This window comes from Sander vitreus, chromosome 10, assembly GCF_031162955.1.
Source record: "Sander vitreus isolate 19-12246 chromosome 10, sanVit1, whole genome shotgun sequence".
Taxonomy (NCBI): Eukaryota; Metazoa; Chordata; class Actinopteri; order Perciformes; family Percidae; genus Sander; species Sander vitreus.
The window spans coordinates 17,302,239-17,318,051 of record NC_135864.1 but is presented as its reverse complement, the minus strand read 5'-3'; the positions used below and the strand labels follow the sequence as shown (position 1 = coordinate 17,318,051).

The following is a 15,813-nucleotide window of genomic DNA, read 5'->3' as shown; positions in this document are numbered from 1 at the left end:
AACACGCAGAGAGGAAGGGGGAGGGGGGGGATAAGAGAGACATAGGGGGGAAAAAGCATGAGTTACTGAATGCCCTTGATGACTCAGAGCAATAGAGGGAGGAGACGAAGGAGGGGCCTGGACAGGTAGAGGAAATCCAATGTGAGGAGAGGGATGTTTAAAGCTATAGCGCATAGTTTTTGTCGCCCCTATGAGGAATTCTAAGTAATGACAACAAAACTGCCGTTGCATCCACATGATACAAGCCTTCTGTGATCGCACAACAGCCCCACCCCTCCTCTACACAGTTGCTAGTAGCCAAGGAGGACACAGAGGATTAGAAAACGTGACAGACTCTTCAGAAGAGGTAATTATCTTCACTTGATCATCAAAAGTCGACGGTCGACATAATCTTCTGAACATGGCCATACTGAGAAATACAGAGAGAGTTGTGTGGAGCTGATAGTCTTAATTAGTTTTGTAGCAACTCATTTGGCAATGGCTTGAATGTAACAGACGTTCATTAATATAAAATACTTACGCACTAAAGCTTTAAGTGAGTCACTGGGAGACAAACAAAACTATCTCAGTGGCATGCCATTATTAATTAGTGAATATATTTAACATAATGTAAAATGTAAAACTTGAAACAAAGACATCCCTTTGTCAGAAAAAACAAATATGAAACAAGGAGGCCTCCTAGTCTGTGGGATGGTGTTTTAGAAGCTGCCAGCTTTGTATTTGAGTAACCCTGCTTAATCTGTTTAATCCATCGAACCAGAAACTCATCATCTTTTGTCCTTTCAGACAGAAAAAACAATGAGCTATGTTTTATAGCAGTATTGTTGTGTGTGCGAGAATTAATCCATCTGCCTTCTGGGGCCTGGATATACCATTAAACCTGAGGAGAACTCCATTCCCTGGTGAAATGACCCCAAAGCCAACTACACCTTTATTTCTATTGATCTAAGCAATAAACCCAGCTGGTACTTCTAGGTGCAACATGTTCAGGGGAGAAAACATGACATAGAGAGCAGGTGGGGGTATTGAAAAGATATCCTGTTGTGTGATACATTGAGTGTTTTTTTTGTTTTTTACTGTGTCAGTTGTGTCATTGATGTCGCGCGTTTACTTCCCCCGCCAGGAACCAAGACACCGCTTGATTACATTAGACTCGAGCGGTTGCGGTTACATTCGGTCTCGACATACTATTTACACACTCATACTGACCGACACTAGACTCACGCACTGGCCACGGTTACATTCGGTAGCCTGGTGTACGGTCTCCTCATCTAACTACCATGTAGCAACATTCACTTCTAACATTTAACTTAACTACCAAGATAACATTACGTGTATTTGTATGTGATATAATACTTTCCCCTTGGTAATGTAGCCTATGAATTTCTATGAACACAATTCTAAAATGCACGAGACAAAGGATTCTGGGATCGATTGATAACTCAAACTTGCCGAGAACCTAGACACCCATTTGATCACATAGACTCATGCATTAGGCACAGTTACGGTCTCGTTCAGTAGCCTGGTGCGCGGTCTCCTGGTGACAGCCTACCTACCATGTAACAAACATTTAACTTAACATAACTACTAAGATAACGTGACGTGTATTTGTATGTGATATCCATCGATAATGTAGCCTATGAATTTCTATGTACACAATCATCTAAGACAGTGGTTCCCAACCGTTTTTCCTTGGTGCCCCCCCCTACTTATGTCTAAGAAAGGCTGAGCCCCCCCTCCGAAACCAAAGTTGAGGTAACTCTTGAGATAGAGCCTTATTTCTTTTTTGATACAGAGGAGTTATCAGCACTTTTACGTTTCTCCACCATGTTTCATTCATAAAATAGTAATACTGTGGCGGCAGGAAAAACGAGGATGATAGCAGCTAGCAGCTGACCTGATGACAGCAAGGCTCACAGGTTAAGAGGTCCTGGATGTTTGGCCTACTAAGTAGCCTGCCTACAATTTTAAGCGAGAACAAAAATACATTGTTTTTATACAGACTTTTGTAGACATATATTCTAGTGTATTATCATAATTTGTTTAACATGTGCAAATATTTTTTTTTACCTCAACCTCAAACCAGATAAAGACTTGTGCACCCCCTGTGATCTTTGCCGCACCCATGAGGGGTCCCCGGACCCTAGTTTGGGAACCACTGATCTAAGAAGCACGAGAAATAAAGGCTTCTGGGATCGGTTGATAACTCAAACTTGAGAACCTAAACACCCGTTTGAATATAGACTCATGCAGTACCCTCGGTTACGGTCTCGTTCAGTAGCCTGGTGCGCGGTCTTCTCGTGACAGCCTACCTACCATGTAGCAACATTCACTTCTCTAACTTTTAACTTAACATCTACCAAGATAACATGATGTGTATTTGTATGTGATGTACTTCTCCATCGATAGTGTGTGAATTTCCATGAACACAATCATCTAAGATGCACCAGAAACAAGGCTTGGTAAATAACTCAAACTTGCCGAGAACCAAGACACCGCTTGATAGACTCGAGCAGCCGGTTGCACGGTTACATTCGGTCTCGTTCAGTAACCTGGTGTAGCTCATTTCCTGATTGATTCTACCACCACCACTCCAGTGGAGGCGCTAATGAGCTAGATTACTACACACACAGTAGCAGAAGAATACCAGCTACACACACACACACACACACACACACAAACGGCACCAAAGCCGGTCTAGAAATTCTTTGACGGCACGAATGAGGTGAAAGAAAACAACAGGAGTGAGTCGGTTCATTGACGTATGGCATTCGATTCTCCCGGTTCAGTGACCCGAGTCGGGTTAATTAACCGGCTCTTTGGTCAGTTTGTCAACACTATGCCAGTGCACGAGAAGTGTGCCCGTGGTAGGTTGGATCGCACCCAGTCATAAGCACATTTTGATTGTTTCTTTTAATAATATTTTATTTACATGCCATGTTGATATGATGATGTATAAATACTTCGGTAGAATGTAGCGACGGCTATGTAAACTGTTTGAAATGCTTATCTCTTGCAATGTACAGAAAGTGCTTAGGTCATGCCAGTTAGCTTAGCAGGCTAGTTAGCGTAGCATGCTAGGTCGCTAATTTGCTTTGTCCATCTGTAATTAGAATGACTGGGTGTGTACGCTGTGTCCTACGTGGCTGACCAGGATATAATTCTTTCTTCACCAGAAAAAAATCAGACCAGATTGAGAAGAAAGTGTGAAGTCTTCAATTTAATACACAACGCAGAGATCACATTGGTTACATACATACTGTACATATTATACAGATTTCTGCAATTTCATTGTCCACCCATAGTGAGTGACACAATCTGCTCGACTCTGGTTGCACTTTCAATGGAGCGTGCGGACACGGGAAGATTATATACAGTATTTTCACCAATTTGAATGGTGATGAAAAAACAACCAACCAGTCTCATGCTTTTTGAATACTCGCTATATAACCTGTGCTCTCCTGGGAGATTTTGTATTCAGAGTAAAACACCTTTAGTTCAGTCAGCAGCTGCTTCTCATCTTGAAATTCAGAAAACTTATAGAAAACCATGAGCACCCTAATAGCTTGCTCACATACAGCATCCTACTTTGACAGATCTGTCGGGGTGTGAATTGTCCGTTTTGATTTTACCTTTTTACTTTAAGTTCCCTTTCCCTTTAAAACTGCCTCTGGAGTTCCTGGATATGAGCATCAAAAATGGTGAAGTACAGGCTGCCTTAGTAATGCTCCTCCAGACTCTGTGGCTGATCTTCAGTCACCAATGTGGAACAGTGCCTTTAACTTTGCAGGCATTTCTTTGCACCTTGCCTGGCGTGGAATAACATCAGGAATGTTAATATCTGCTGCTTCAGCCTGAATGGAAGCTTTCTCAGTGACTTCTTTGAACTGAACTTTGGTCCTCAGGGCTTTCAGTCATGTAAGAACACCAGCTACAATGGCGTGCAGCTCCCAGGGTCTAGGTCATTCTTTAGGAGGGCATTTGAAATGATTGCTATTTCAAGGAACAATTGCTCTAGGGGACTGCACTGTTGCTGACCACGCACTCCGACCTCTGTGAAGAAATATGTGCGTTTGTACCATCTGAGGCATATGCACACAAAAATCCTTGCACAGTAATAAGTCCTCTTCTTTTTAAAAACAAACGATGCCTCCTCACAGCGGATCACAGTGGTCCAATCAAACATGATGGATGCCTCCTGCATTTCTTCTTATAATGGATAATGCAACAGCACATACTGCGAGTAGAGGCACCTGAGGTCATTTCAGTGATTTTATTTCTTGAGTGAGGCAAAATAAACCGTAAAAGTATTAAAATATTGCCTTTTTTTACTACAGATAGAACAATTTTTATCTGCGAAAAAATGCCCTTATTTATGCTCGAGGAGCAGTTGCTTGCTGACAACTTGCAATTAATGGCCTGGCAGATCTGTCGGGTCCTTAAATGCAAATATCTTGTAAATGTAGCTTCCTCTTAGAATCTGCAACTTCTGCCAGCATATCCTCCTCTCATTTCTCCTGGTAGCTGTCTTACCCTCTTGTGTGTGTCTGACTTTCTTTGTGTTCCCCGGTTCTCTATGCATAACATAATCTTAGTTGTTTTCCATCTTGTTTTGGTCTCTCTGCTGACCCCTCCACATGTCCTTTCACACCTTTCTTCTTAATTCCCATTTCTTGTCTTTTTGTTCTGTATCATAATTCAGGTTCTCCTACTCAGCATTTCAGGTAGAATTCGTTTCGCCACAAACTTTCAATGATGTATCCGTAATGAAACCCATTAACTGAGGCGACCGATCACCAGTTTTGTGTTGTCACATGCTGCTCGTCTTCTCAGTGAGTATAGAACAGTACTACATGTGCCGTGTGCTCTAGATCTTCCCTGGCTTGAGCTTCTTAGACAAAACTTCCTTTTGGGCTCTATATAAATCCCACATCCTTCCCTAGGATTGGCAGTGTCTAACCCCAGTCATGGACCTAATCCTATAACCTTAAACCATTTTTGCAGAGGTCTGTTTGGTGAAATTTGCTAGCGGCTGCTTTGTAACGAAGCAGCCTAAAAAGAGATGCTGCCTGAGAGCTCAACTAGGGATGAGATGGGGGGTAGTGGCAGGGGAGATGAAGGCACCAGGGGAAAATGAAAAGGCATTTTTACTGATGCAGATTTCTTTTTTCAGTCGTTGCCTTTTAGTCACATTTGAAGAGGTTTGATATCATATATGAAACAACATTTTTTTTTTTTTTTTAAACAGAAAATTGTAATGGAAAAGGTGCAATCTGATTTGACTCTTGCGACTAAAATGAACATATGGTTTCACTTTTATATGCAAACCTGTGTTTTTATGTTCCACTAGCCTGTGATTTAATTGCATGTTAACGCGGTGCAACAATGCAGTGAATCCATTCCGCCATGCTGTGGAAGAAAACTTCGCCAACAGGCACTGACAGGCAAATTGAAATCAATGTCTTCGGGCAAGCATTGGGGGTGCATTTTAACTTCTCATCTAGCTTTCACCATGTGTAGATATACACACTTGTTCAAAGAAACAGAAATACACACAGGTGCTGACGCACAACTCCCAACATGTTCAGAATGCACACCAACAGCGCTTCAAGTACTCATCTATATTCAATTGGAATTGTCTATTTATTCTAGCTTTAATCTTAGCCTTTCAATATTAATACCAATGCGTGTCTGTGTGTCCAAGTGTGATTTGTCCTTTTGTGTGTCTGATTTGGTGCTTCACCGCTAGTTGGAATCGCTTTGTGCCTGTGTGAGCATGTGGTTATGTGTTTGGGTTACCAAGTTTGTGCGAGCGGACAGCCACCACACAGAGAGTAGCTTTGATGGCTCAGCAGCCAGCTCATCCCTTTTCTGTTAAATATTTTTTTTTCCATTTGACAGCCAAACACAATAAACTATAGCACATGATAATGAGATGCAATATCAGTTTCTAAGAGGCATGTAAATCTGAGTTGTCTTCTTCTTTCTCTCCATCCCTCGCTCTCTCCCTCCCTTTGGTTGTCGTCACTTGCTTTCAGGAAGATAGAGTGATAGAGAAGATGATAATGAGGAGGTTTAGAGGCACAACAACAAGTAAATCTTGTGAGTTGAGAGGGGCTGGGACCAAGCCAACTGTCAACGCACTTGGTGATGACTAAATGTCTCTCTCAGCAGGTTTTTCATCTCTCAGTGTCACTGTGGGTGTCTCCTCTCATCCACTCTGCCTCCATCCCTCATTTGTCTTCCTCCCTCCTTCCTCATTTTTACCCTTGCTCCATCTTTAAACCTCTTTTGAAAAATAAAGCCTGTTCATATTTAGGTTGTGGCTGTCTGTCCACGCCTCACTTTTTTTTTTTTATTTCTGGTTAGATATGGTGTGGTGGTAAAATATATTTGGTGAATGATTTGTAAAGCAAGATAGCTGTCTTAAAATGGTTTAGTGGGATGATATTATTTTTCGTAGGAATGCATAAAATTGTCATGCCTGTGTGAATGAGTGCTCTCCCAAAAGTATAGGATGATAAGTTACAGATGAGAGAGTGCTCTAGCAGTGAATGATGTTGATATACAATGATGCTTTAAAGTGCATTTTTACTGTGACTTTTGCTATGATGCTGATGACACCTGGCACAAAACAAATATTGTCAGCAAAAGCAAAGTAAACACAATCACAGTAGAGGGTGCTGTCTTGAGTAAAATTGCTTTTCTTCATGTTTTCTTCTATACACACACAAAACAAGACCAGAGCTTACTATAACAAGAACAACACATATGTGTAAAACTATGTGTACACAGTATGTTGATACAGTATTTGTCCAGACAGAACTTAGCATGTGTGTCATGTTTACCACTAAAACAAGGATACTAGATTCTGCTGTTACTGATCCGATAATCCCTTGAGCATTGCTTCAAGATGCAGCTTTTATTTATTTTACCCTGTGTTTCAAACAGCATGCAAATTATCTTTCCACCTTTCGTAGTCACAGACTATGAGTCACCCTCTAATTGCCAGCCCTCACCCCTGCCCTCCTCAGTCTTCCATATGACTTTTAAATGGATTGACCAATTAGTCTGTTGGTAGCATCAGATGCAAGTTTTTGATCAATTTAACCAAGGTAGGTCAACGGTAGATGAATGCTTTGCTGTGAACCATTTCACTGCTTTGACTGATGGGCAGACTCATTCTCAGTGTCCTCTAATAGGAGAGTAATATATCACAAAGCGGCTGGCTCTTGTTAAGCCTATAACTGATTTAAGTTTTTAAGTCCAGCTTTGTATTTGTTCAGACTGGATTACAGGGTGAGCAATATTGTGATACCTAAGCCAAATCTGTAAATTGTATTTATAATATCTCCAATTTACTGAAGTGTTGAAATTATTTGTTGTAATATCTGCCATTCGCTTCAACTGTTGCTGGATAATGACCCAGTGTCCCAAAGGGGATCATTAAGCTTTAATCAGTTCAAGAAATGTTTTGTTGCTGTAACCTGAGAAACATAACAGAAAGCTTAGCTGTGCAGTGCAGTAAGTCGCCTATTGACAGGAAACTAAGCTGTTCTGTCAGGTTTCTCCTGTCTCTGGTTAACAACAAACCACTCACATCTGTACCAAATTAATGAATGGGTAAGTGTGTTGATACACTGACTGTTGTGTCCCTCTACTGTCCTTATCTACATTGGGTTGCCATTGAGATTAACCCACAGACACAATCGTGGACCAGAATATAAATGAGACGGAGGGAGAGTGTGAGACAGAGGCATTTCCCAAAATGATTAAACTCTTTTCACTTTGCTCCATTAGCCTCATCCATCCCTCTTTTCTCCCAGCGTTTCATCCACAACCTCCCAAACTGCAGTCTCCACAGACTCTAAATGAATGGCAGAAACTACCTCCGTCTCTCTCATTAAACCTCTGGAACCATTAACCCACAGCTCTACAGTAAGCACAGCTATTTTGGGTCAGTCTGTACAACAACAGTCAAAAATCATTTGTGGCAGATTGCTCCTCTGCTGTGAAACACACAAACACACACACCCCCCACTTGTACCCACTTTACATTCATACATTCATTACATTCTGACAGGTATGGCAGGCAGTTTTTGCTGGGGGTTAGTAAGATGATCTCAATGCAGTTACAATAAGGCGTGACATGAACATTAATGTGATGCAACAAAAGCTAATGTAATGTACCACAGCATAAAATAATATATTAGAGTAAGACACAGTGGGAGGTAAGGAGAGAGGAGAGGAGAGGCTGAAGGGACACAGCAGCCATAAGACTATGTCTTATGGCTGACTATGTGTAAGATCTATGTTTTTTACGATTCACATACAGTATCTGTCTCTTAATACGTCTATATAGCTAAGGATATACCGTATGGGCAAATGGGGGCTTACTGGACCACCAAGCAACCTGGTACACACTCACACACCCTGAAAGCAGTAAAGCTGATTGCTTTTAAAGTACAGCTCAACCATCTGCTTTGAGAGAGGCTTGGCGAAATACATAACAATAAATGCAGGTCCCTTGTGGTTCATGCAAAGACTTGTTTACCCTCAGGATAACACTCACACATAGTTCCACTATTAAAAACACTGGCTTTTTACATCTGCTTTTAAAAAGAAGATTTAGTTAAAATATCAACACAGCCTAATCTTACTTTTATACCACATAAGCATATTCATAGCTGTATCCTGCTTGGTTATATGGTAATATCTTTGCCATCTAAAGCTCTTTTACAGGCCAGATGTAGAAAACCACATTCAGTATCATTATAACTGGGGCCTAAAGTGACCTGTCACTAATGCTGATTGGTAGAGAATGCGGGAACAACGGAGATCACTCAACACTGATTAAATCCTGACAAAAATAACTGTACAGTACATCACTCATCCATATTCATCAAGCACTGACATGAATATGTTAAGTAATCACAGCAGGGAATATTTAGACATGGCTGTGAACAATGTCAACAATACTGTATAATGTGCTACAGTAAATCACAAGCAATTTAAGTAATGGGATGGCTGCTGTTTATATGAAATGATATGAATGATACATTTAAAAAATAATAATTTTACACTAGCGATGGCATGGGCAGCTTTTCTCTAGTATGGGGTTTATTACATGATGTTACAGAGATACCTAGCTGTAACAATTAATCTTACAAGAGCGTTTTACTAAAATTCAATTCAATTTTATTCATAGTATCAAATAATAACAAGAGTTATCTCAAGACACTTTACAGATAGAGTAGGTCTAGACCACACACTATAATTTACAAAGACCCAACAATTCCAGTAATTCCCCCAAGAGCAAGCATTTAGTGCGACAGTGGCGAGGAAAACTCCCTTTTAGGGAGAAGCCTCGGACAGAGCCAGGCTCTTGGTAGGCGGTGTCTGACGATGCCGGTAAAATTAATGGAGTTTCCTCTAACCTGTTTATTATGTACTTCAAGACAGGTGACTGTGACGAAGTAAGATGGCCGCTTGGCTGTAAAAATGCTGAGTTCAGCGTTTCTTCTAGGATTTCTTTCAGAAGTAGGGGGTAAGTGTTAGGGTCAACAGAGTAATTGATGATCCCAGACTGCCCCATCCCGCTGTGACCCCCGGTGCTGGGGATTGCGCTGGCTGAGGCAGAGGGGCGCACTAGCTAGCTAATTCTTGTGTCATTTGTGGTCTGATAAACAGTAAATTCATCAAATTCAGTTCCCCATATCGTTATTTTCCAAGCTGCTGTAGCTGTCATATTTTGCATGAGTGCTCTGTTTCCATGGGAACACAGCCATCGGGGCTTTTGTCCCTGGGGTTAAGGTTTGTCACTCTGCACGAGGAGAAAATGCTGTAGGCTACTCGTGTTGTTATTTGGTTGTCATTACTTCACAAGTGATTGACGTCCTGTCACTGTTCCAGTTGCTCATCCTCAAAGTTGAGAGAGAGCGCACGTCCATTCGTTTAAGTTCAGTGGAGCAGACGGCTCCGCAGAGTCATGTAATTGCGCCTTCATGAAATTTCATAAAATTATGAATCAGCGGCGGCAATAATTATAATGTATATAACTGAAACACTGGGGTTATTGGATTGAAGCAGGGACTTTGGCCAGCTTTGGGAAATTCATCTGTTCGCTCTTTGCTCTCCCTGATCTCTCGTTCTTTTTTTCCCCTTTATCGGTGTGGATGCTCTCAATCTGTCACAGCGGTTGCGTGGCGGCATTATAATTTGCCTATATTGAGCCATAATGCCAAATTTAGTTTTGCCTCAAAACCAGATTAACCCGTATGACAGGATGCATGTGTGTATCTGTGTGAGTGCCAGTGTGGGTATGTGTGCATTGTGTTTGTATACAATATGCGTTTGTCAAAAGCCTTAATCCCAGCAACGTATTTTTCAAACACTGCCCATGGATGCGACCAGTCATGAGAAAACCAACCACATGGACAGGCAAAAGCAAGTCCAGCATGTTGGGCGCAAACACAGACAAACATTAATTTTAAATGAATACATGTGACAGGACCTCATTACCAAAATAGCAACTGCTTTCTCCCTGAATAACAGCACCAAAAAAAATCTTACATACATGGTAGTTAAGGACGTTTATTGGTTTTGATTATTTTCACCAAAATATACCCAATTTTTTCAGAAAGGAGCAAATTCATTCTTAACCGATTTTCATCCAGATTTTAGTCCACATACACCCAGTGTTTGTGTTTTCTGCTGAAAGAAGATGATGCAGCAAATATGCTGCTCATTATGCACTTCAGAGTGAGTAAAAAAAAAAAGATAAAATAATAACAAGGAATGGTTAAAATACAATGGTTGCATTGCAGTTGGTACTTGTATAGTCCAATTACCCCCCATATGTTTTGTAAAACTGATTTATCTGTTTATTCATATCTACAATAAAGAACAAATTAATTCACAGACACACACACAAACCATCCCCTTCCATCATTTAACTTCTCCTACACTGTCAGTGGTTTGACATTCCTCCCTGGAGAGCAAGCTTGGCAGGCCTGCTCAGACAGACAGTCAGACAGACAGACAGGTAGGGTTATTAAATATGTATTGCAGAGCAGTGATAGGACACCGGGGGCCATTAGCCATGATAAATATATAATCTGGCTCTGCTGCATATTTCAGCTTCCTGGACGATTGGCACCCCAGCATACAAGCCTTCTGATTAGCATCCCAATACTAAAATGCATCTCAATTAGACCGAGTGTCAGCTCTCATTTGGTGAGGCAGGGATCGAGATGGAATGGACCAATGTATAAAATAACAAATAAATAAATAAGCACTGTGCCAGAGGATGGGAGAGAGGGGGGGCTGGGTGTCCCTGACCAACAGCATGCATGTTTGTTGATAAATTGTGTGAGAGCAGGCCTTAATGTAATCACTCCTGGGCTGTTTAATAGCAAAGCAAGTCTCTCTTTCTCTCATAAAATCTTATTTTTTCACTCTCTGCAAGATGTTTTGTTTTCTCTCAGCACCACCATTCTCTCCTCTCTCCTTATCCATCTCAGATCTCTTGTTCCTTCTTTTTCTAACCAGTCTTTGTCTCTTTCCCACTCCTCCCTTCCCTGTCCCACTTTCACCAATCATTATGTTATGTGACTAGAGCTAAAAGTATTTTCCAAATCTTTGCTTCCAAAACAGTTGCATGACAGTCATCTGCTTTTCCATATTGACTGACAATTCAGGAGACTTAGTCTGCCAAAATTGATAAGTAGCATTTTGGCACAAGGCCCTACATTCCTTTGCTCTTTATCCTGATACTTTCATTGCTTTCTTTCCTCTTCCCACCCTTTCCTGGTGACAAAGTGTGGCTCTGAGTGTGTTGACAGCTAGCCAGAGGGCCGAGCCTGTCGTTGCAGCCCCTGGGGAATCAATCATCTGAGCCAGGATCAATACCAAAACACTGTACCCTGGACCGGCCACTGACTTGGCTGGCAGCATCTGACTGATGAGCAGACCCACTGCTACACTGGGCAAAAACAACATTCAAGGCAGTGCACACACCCATTTAGCATGCACCACTGCATAAACACTGAAATGCACAAATATACTCACACCCAGATATAGTCTCATCAGTCACTCTGAAACAAATACATACAAATGTGTTTGCTCTCTGTGTGCATTAATGTATTCTCATAAACAACCTGCAATGTCCATGATGTGACGGAATCTGTCTAGCACAGCCCAGCATGCATCCCATCTCAGTCCGACTTGGACGATGACTCAGACCGATTTTTGTCTGAAACCAAATTTGGTCTTCTGCAATCATTCACAGCCTACTTCCAATTCTTCAGTTTGCACTGCAGAGCCCCGATTATGGGGCCCCTTATCGATAACATTAGCACACTCTATCCATCACTGTGTGGTCCTCTGCAGGGGAAACCACCACTTATCAGCCCACCTCAATCAAATTAGACAGACATAATAGGGTTGAACAGAGGTAGGGGATGGACTCAGACTGGTGTGGAGTGTGTGTTCATTGATGTGTACTGCACTTCAAGGGTACAAAACAGACTAGATCATGTGTCCCTGGCAATTATGCCAAATCTAGTGAAAATCACTGAAAGGTAGAGTAGGTATGGTGTGAAAAGTGACACAATAATGATATTATAACTGCAGCGTTCTGAAAACACTTCCTGTCTTATCTGCCATCAGATGATATTACTTCTTCTCCTTTGGCAGACCGCAGGTATCACCTGTGACATTAATATGGATAACACTTATATTTCTCTATATTCACCACCAACACCTACTGAGGCGTGAACGGTGTACTCAATTTCTGCTTGCAATAAGGTCCGTGGACGTTTTCAGTCTGGGCGGACAGAGAATGTCAACACCACAAGGACAAAAGAAAACCATCAGAAACTGCCTATGACTACAAACATAAGTTAAGGTCGATGTTATTTTAGCCTTAGGACCGTTTATTCTCAGCAAGAGTGACTTGAATTGATGTTTACCAGTACATTAATTGCTGCCACTTCTGCTAATTGTAATAATATCTGACTGACTGGAGATAACATAGCAGCACTGCAATTGTGTGTCACAGCGTCAACATCAAATAGCCATATTGTTTTCTTTATCTCGATAGAAAATATCTCCTGTAGAAAAGATCATTTGGAAAACTAAACAAATATCCTTGTCGTCTTTATTTGAATGCAGGCTGAAGTAGGGTCATCCTTTATTTTCTTTATCTAATAACAGACAAATGAATCAGGCCAATATTTACAATGCAAAATATTTTGATAGAAATGATGAAACATGATGGGTCAAGTCAGTTCTATGTAAATGAACTTGACTTGAATGTGTGTGTTCGTTGCAGTAAAGCAAATGAACAACCATGCATAAACACCAGTTTTCCCTTTCACCATTTGGCTGACGCTTTTATCCACAGTGCTTTACTGGATTGCCCTCCAGGGAATGGAACGTTACAATTGCAGTTTTAGCAGCACCACACTTTGATCCACTATGCTGTATCAAGATTAAACCTTTAAAGCAAAGGACATCCTTACATGGCCATAAAGTACATTGGGAACAGCTGTCTACCCAGTCCTGTTGCTGGGCTGGAATTACTTACTGTATAATAGACCTTTTAAATGTGATCCCAACCTTTAAGTGAGAGGGAACTAATGCTCTACAGGATTTCACACAGAATGAGTCGGTGTTCTTTGGTACTGTGCACATCTGGGAGTGTTTTTTTCCCACAACCGTTAAGTCTGCTATTTGTTAGCAGGTTAGTGCTGAGTTCTGTAACAGGAACAAATTACACACCTTGTTTCTGGAAGAGTAGGCTGCTGACGATTTCAGTCATGGAGGCCACCTTCTGTTTCTGGAGTTTCTCAGGGGGGATGCAGGAATAAAAGTCATGCAGCAACTCACTGGAGAAAGAAAGTAGTAGGCGGTGGAATCAGTAATCATCAAGATCATTATACGGGAAGAGCAACAGGTTTGTTTTCTTGAAAATGAGCACTATACATTTTCATGAATAATTTCCCTACAGATTATTGCATGTGTTTTAATTTGCACAAAAAATATCCTCACTCTGACTAATTAACTCGGATGAAGAAGACTTGGGATTTTATTTCAAGACCGGTCAAGACCACAACTGCAGGGAAATCCCTAAATTGCCTGTGTATCGTTGGATTTATGTTAACATCATTACTGTGATTGAATGTAAAACTTCCTGCTTCAAATGCAACCAATAGCATAAAGAGTAAGTAACTTTAGCTAGCGAAACTAGCTAAAATTATCAATCTGCCTCTGTACCAAAACTCTCCCGAAATCTCTTCACCCCTCAGCCGAAGGGATTTAGCCAATATCAATTATACATATTAACTAGTTGTGTATATATTGTATGTTTCAGTTGTCTGGTCTTGGTCTTTTCTCGGTCTCGATACACTCTGTTTTTGGTAATGACTTGGTCTCGGTTTAAGTGGTCTTGACTACAACACTGCTGATTAATACAGTATTCCCGCCATGTAATTGATTCAAAGATCAAAAACCTGGTCATAAAATATGCAACCACTAAAAGCAAAGTGTAGCGTAAACGTGAACAAAGCTGTGTAGGCTGCATTAAAACAAATAAGCCAAAGCCTAAACACGCTTTAATGAAGACACAGGTTTGAGTCATCCTCCGCCCCAAATTCAATTTTAGAATAATTAAGCAGGCTGGTTACAAGCTCTGATGCCACTTAGAAAGATTGAATGCTCAGAACATGGCAAACCCTCCATCTCCATGTTTTGGTCTGTCTCTCACTTTGTCTCTGTCTCCTTAAATTATGCCGCACAGGTTGCAGAAGCACTTTCAGTAATGGTATAAAAGAATGAAATGCACCACCTCTGCTGCCAAACGTAAAAAAAAAAAAAGGTTTGTATTACTTTTGTGCATGAACTGTCTTGAGGACACGTTGGGGCACAGTTCAGACTTAACAGGCGCACTGATCATCAGAGCTGAATTTAATTAAAAACCCAAAATGTCAGACTATTCCCACATGGACATACAAAGGACACCTAGCAAACAAAACACAGGCATAGCTAACAATGTCTGCGCTTGCACCACTCGGCAGATCACACTACAATACAAGGGGCAGGAATGGGACTACACAGAAGCTGAGACAAAGCTTTGATGTCCACCTTATGTGCGGTGATTGTAATTCACATAGCTTGCTTTTGGAAACTCTGCCTGGGGCAATTCTGATCAGGAATGCAATGGGGACCTTACTTTCAAGTTTAGATGCTCGGGTATATTTGTGCGTGTGTGTGTGAAGAAGTGCAGAAGACAGACAATAGCAGTGAGTGAATGTGTGTGGAAGAGAGGGAAAGAGAAAATGACTAACATAAAGCGAGAATATGTGTGCTGGATTTTAGCCCCTCATCACCTTTCTACCTGCGTATGTGTGTATTTGCTTGTGTGTGTCTGTGTGGCAGGTGTTAAAGTGTAGCACCTCTGTGACACTGTGTTGACATTGAGTCACTCCAGGGACTGAGCTGACAGATGTGGATAATCCACAAACACACAAAAGCACACACGGGTCACAGAAAGGTGAAAAGAGAAATGATGAGGATGAGCGTGTTTGAAATGGAACCTGGCCAGTCAAGAAAACATAAATTCCTTTCGATAAAGTAACAAGGTCAAATGACAGAGGACAAATAAAGTGGCTGAAATTTCCTGGTTGAAAAAAATGTGTTCCAACTGGTGAAGTATATACACTGAGGTCATTTCCTAGACTAAACTGCATATTCTACGTTTGATTCAGGGTCAAAGTGAGGTTAAACAAGCCATTCCAAGTCGTTTTGCTCTTC

At 41.2% G+C, this 15,813-nt stretch overlaps 1 protein-coding gene across 1 annotated transcript in view; it reads right to left on the bottom strand.

Annotated features, from left to right (window-relative positions):
• Nucleotides 1-15,813, bottom strand: part of dock2 (dedicator of cytokinesis 2) — a 103,038-nt gene that overhangs the window by 62,029 nt on the left and 25,196 nt on the right. The window contains exon 24 of the mRNA XM_078260610.1: nucleotides 13,783-13,889. Within this exon, the coding sequence (XP_078116736.1) occupies nucleotides 13,783-13,889 (107 nt within the window). The remainder of the gene's footprint in view (nucleotides 1-13,782; nucleotides 13,890-15,813) is intronic.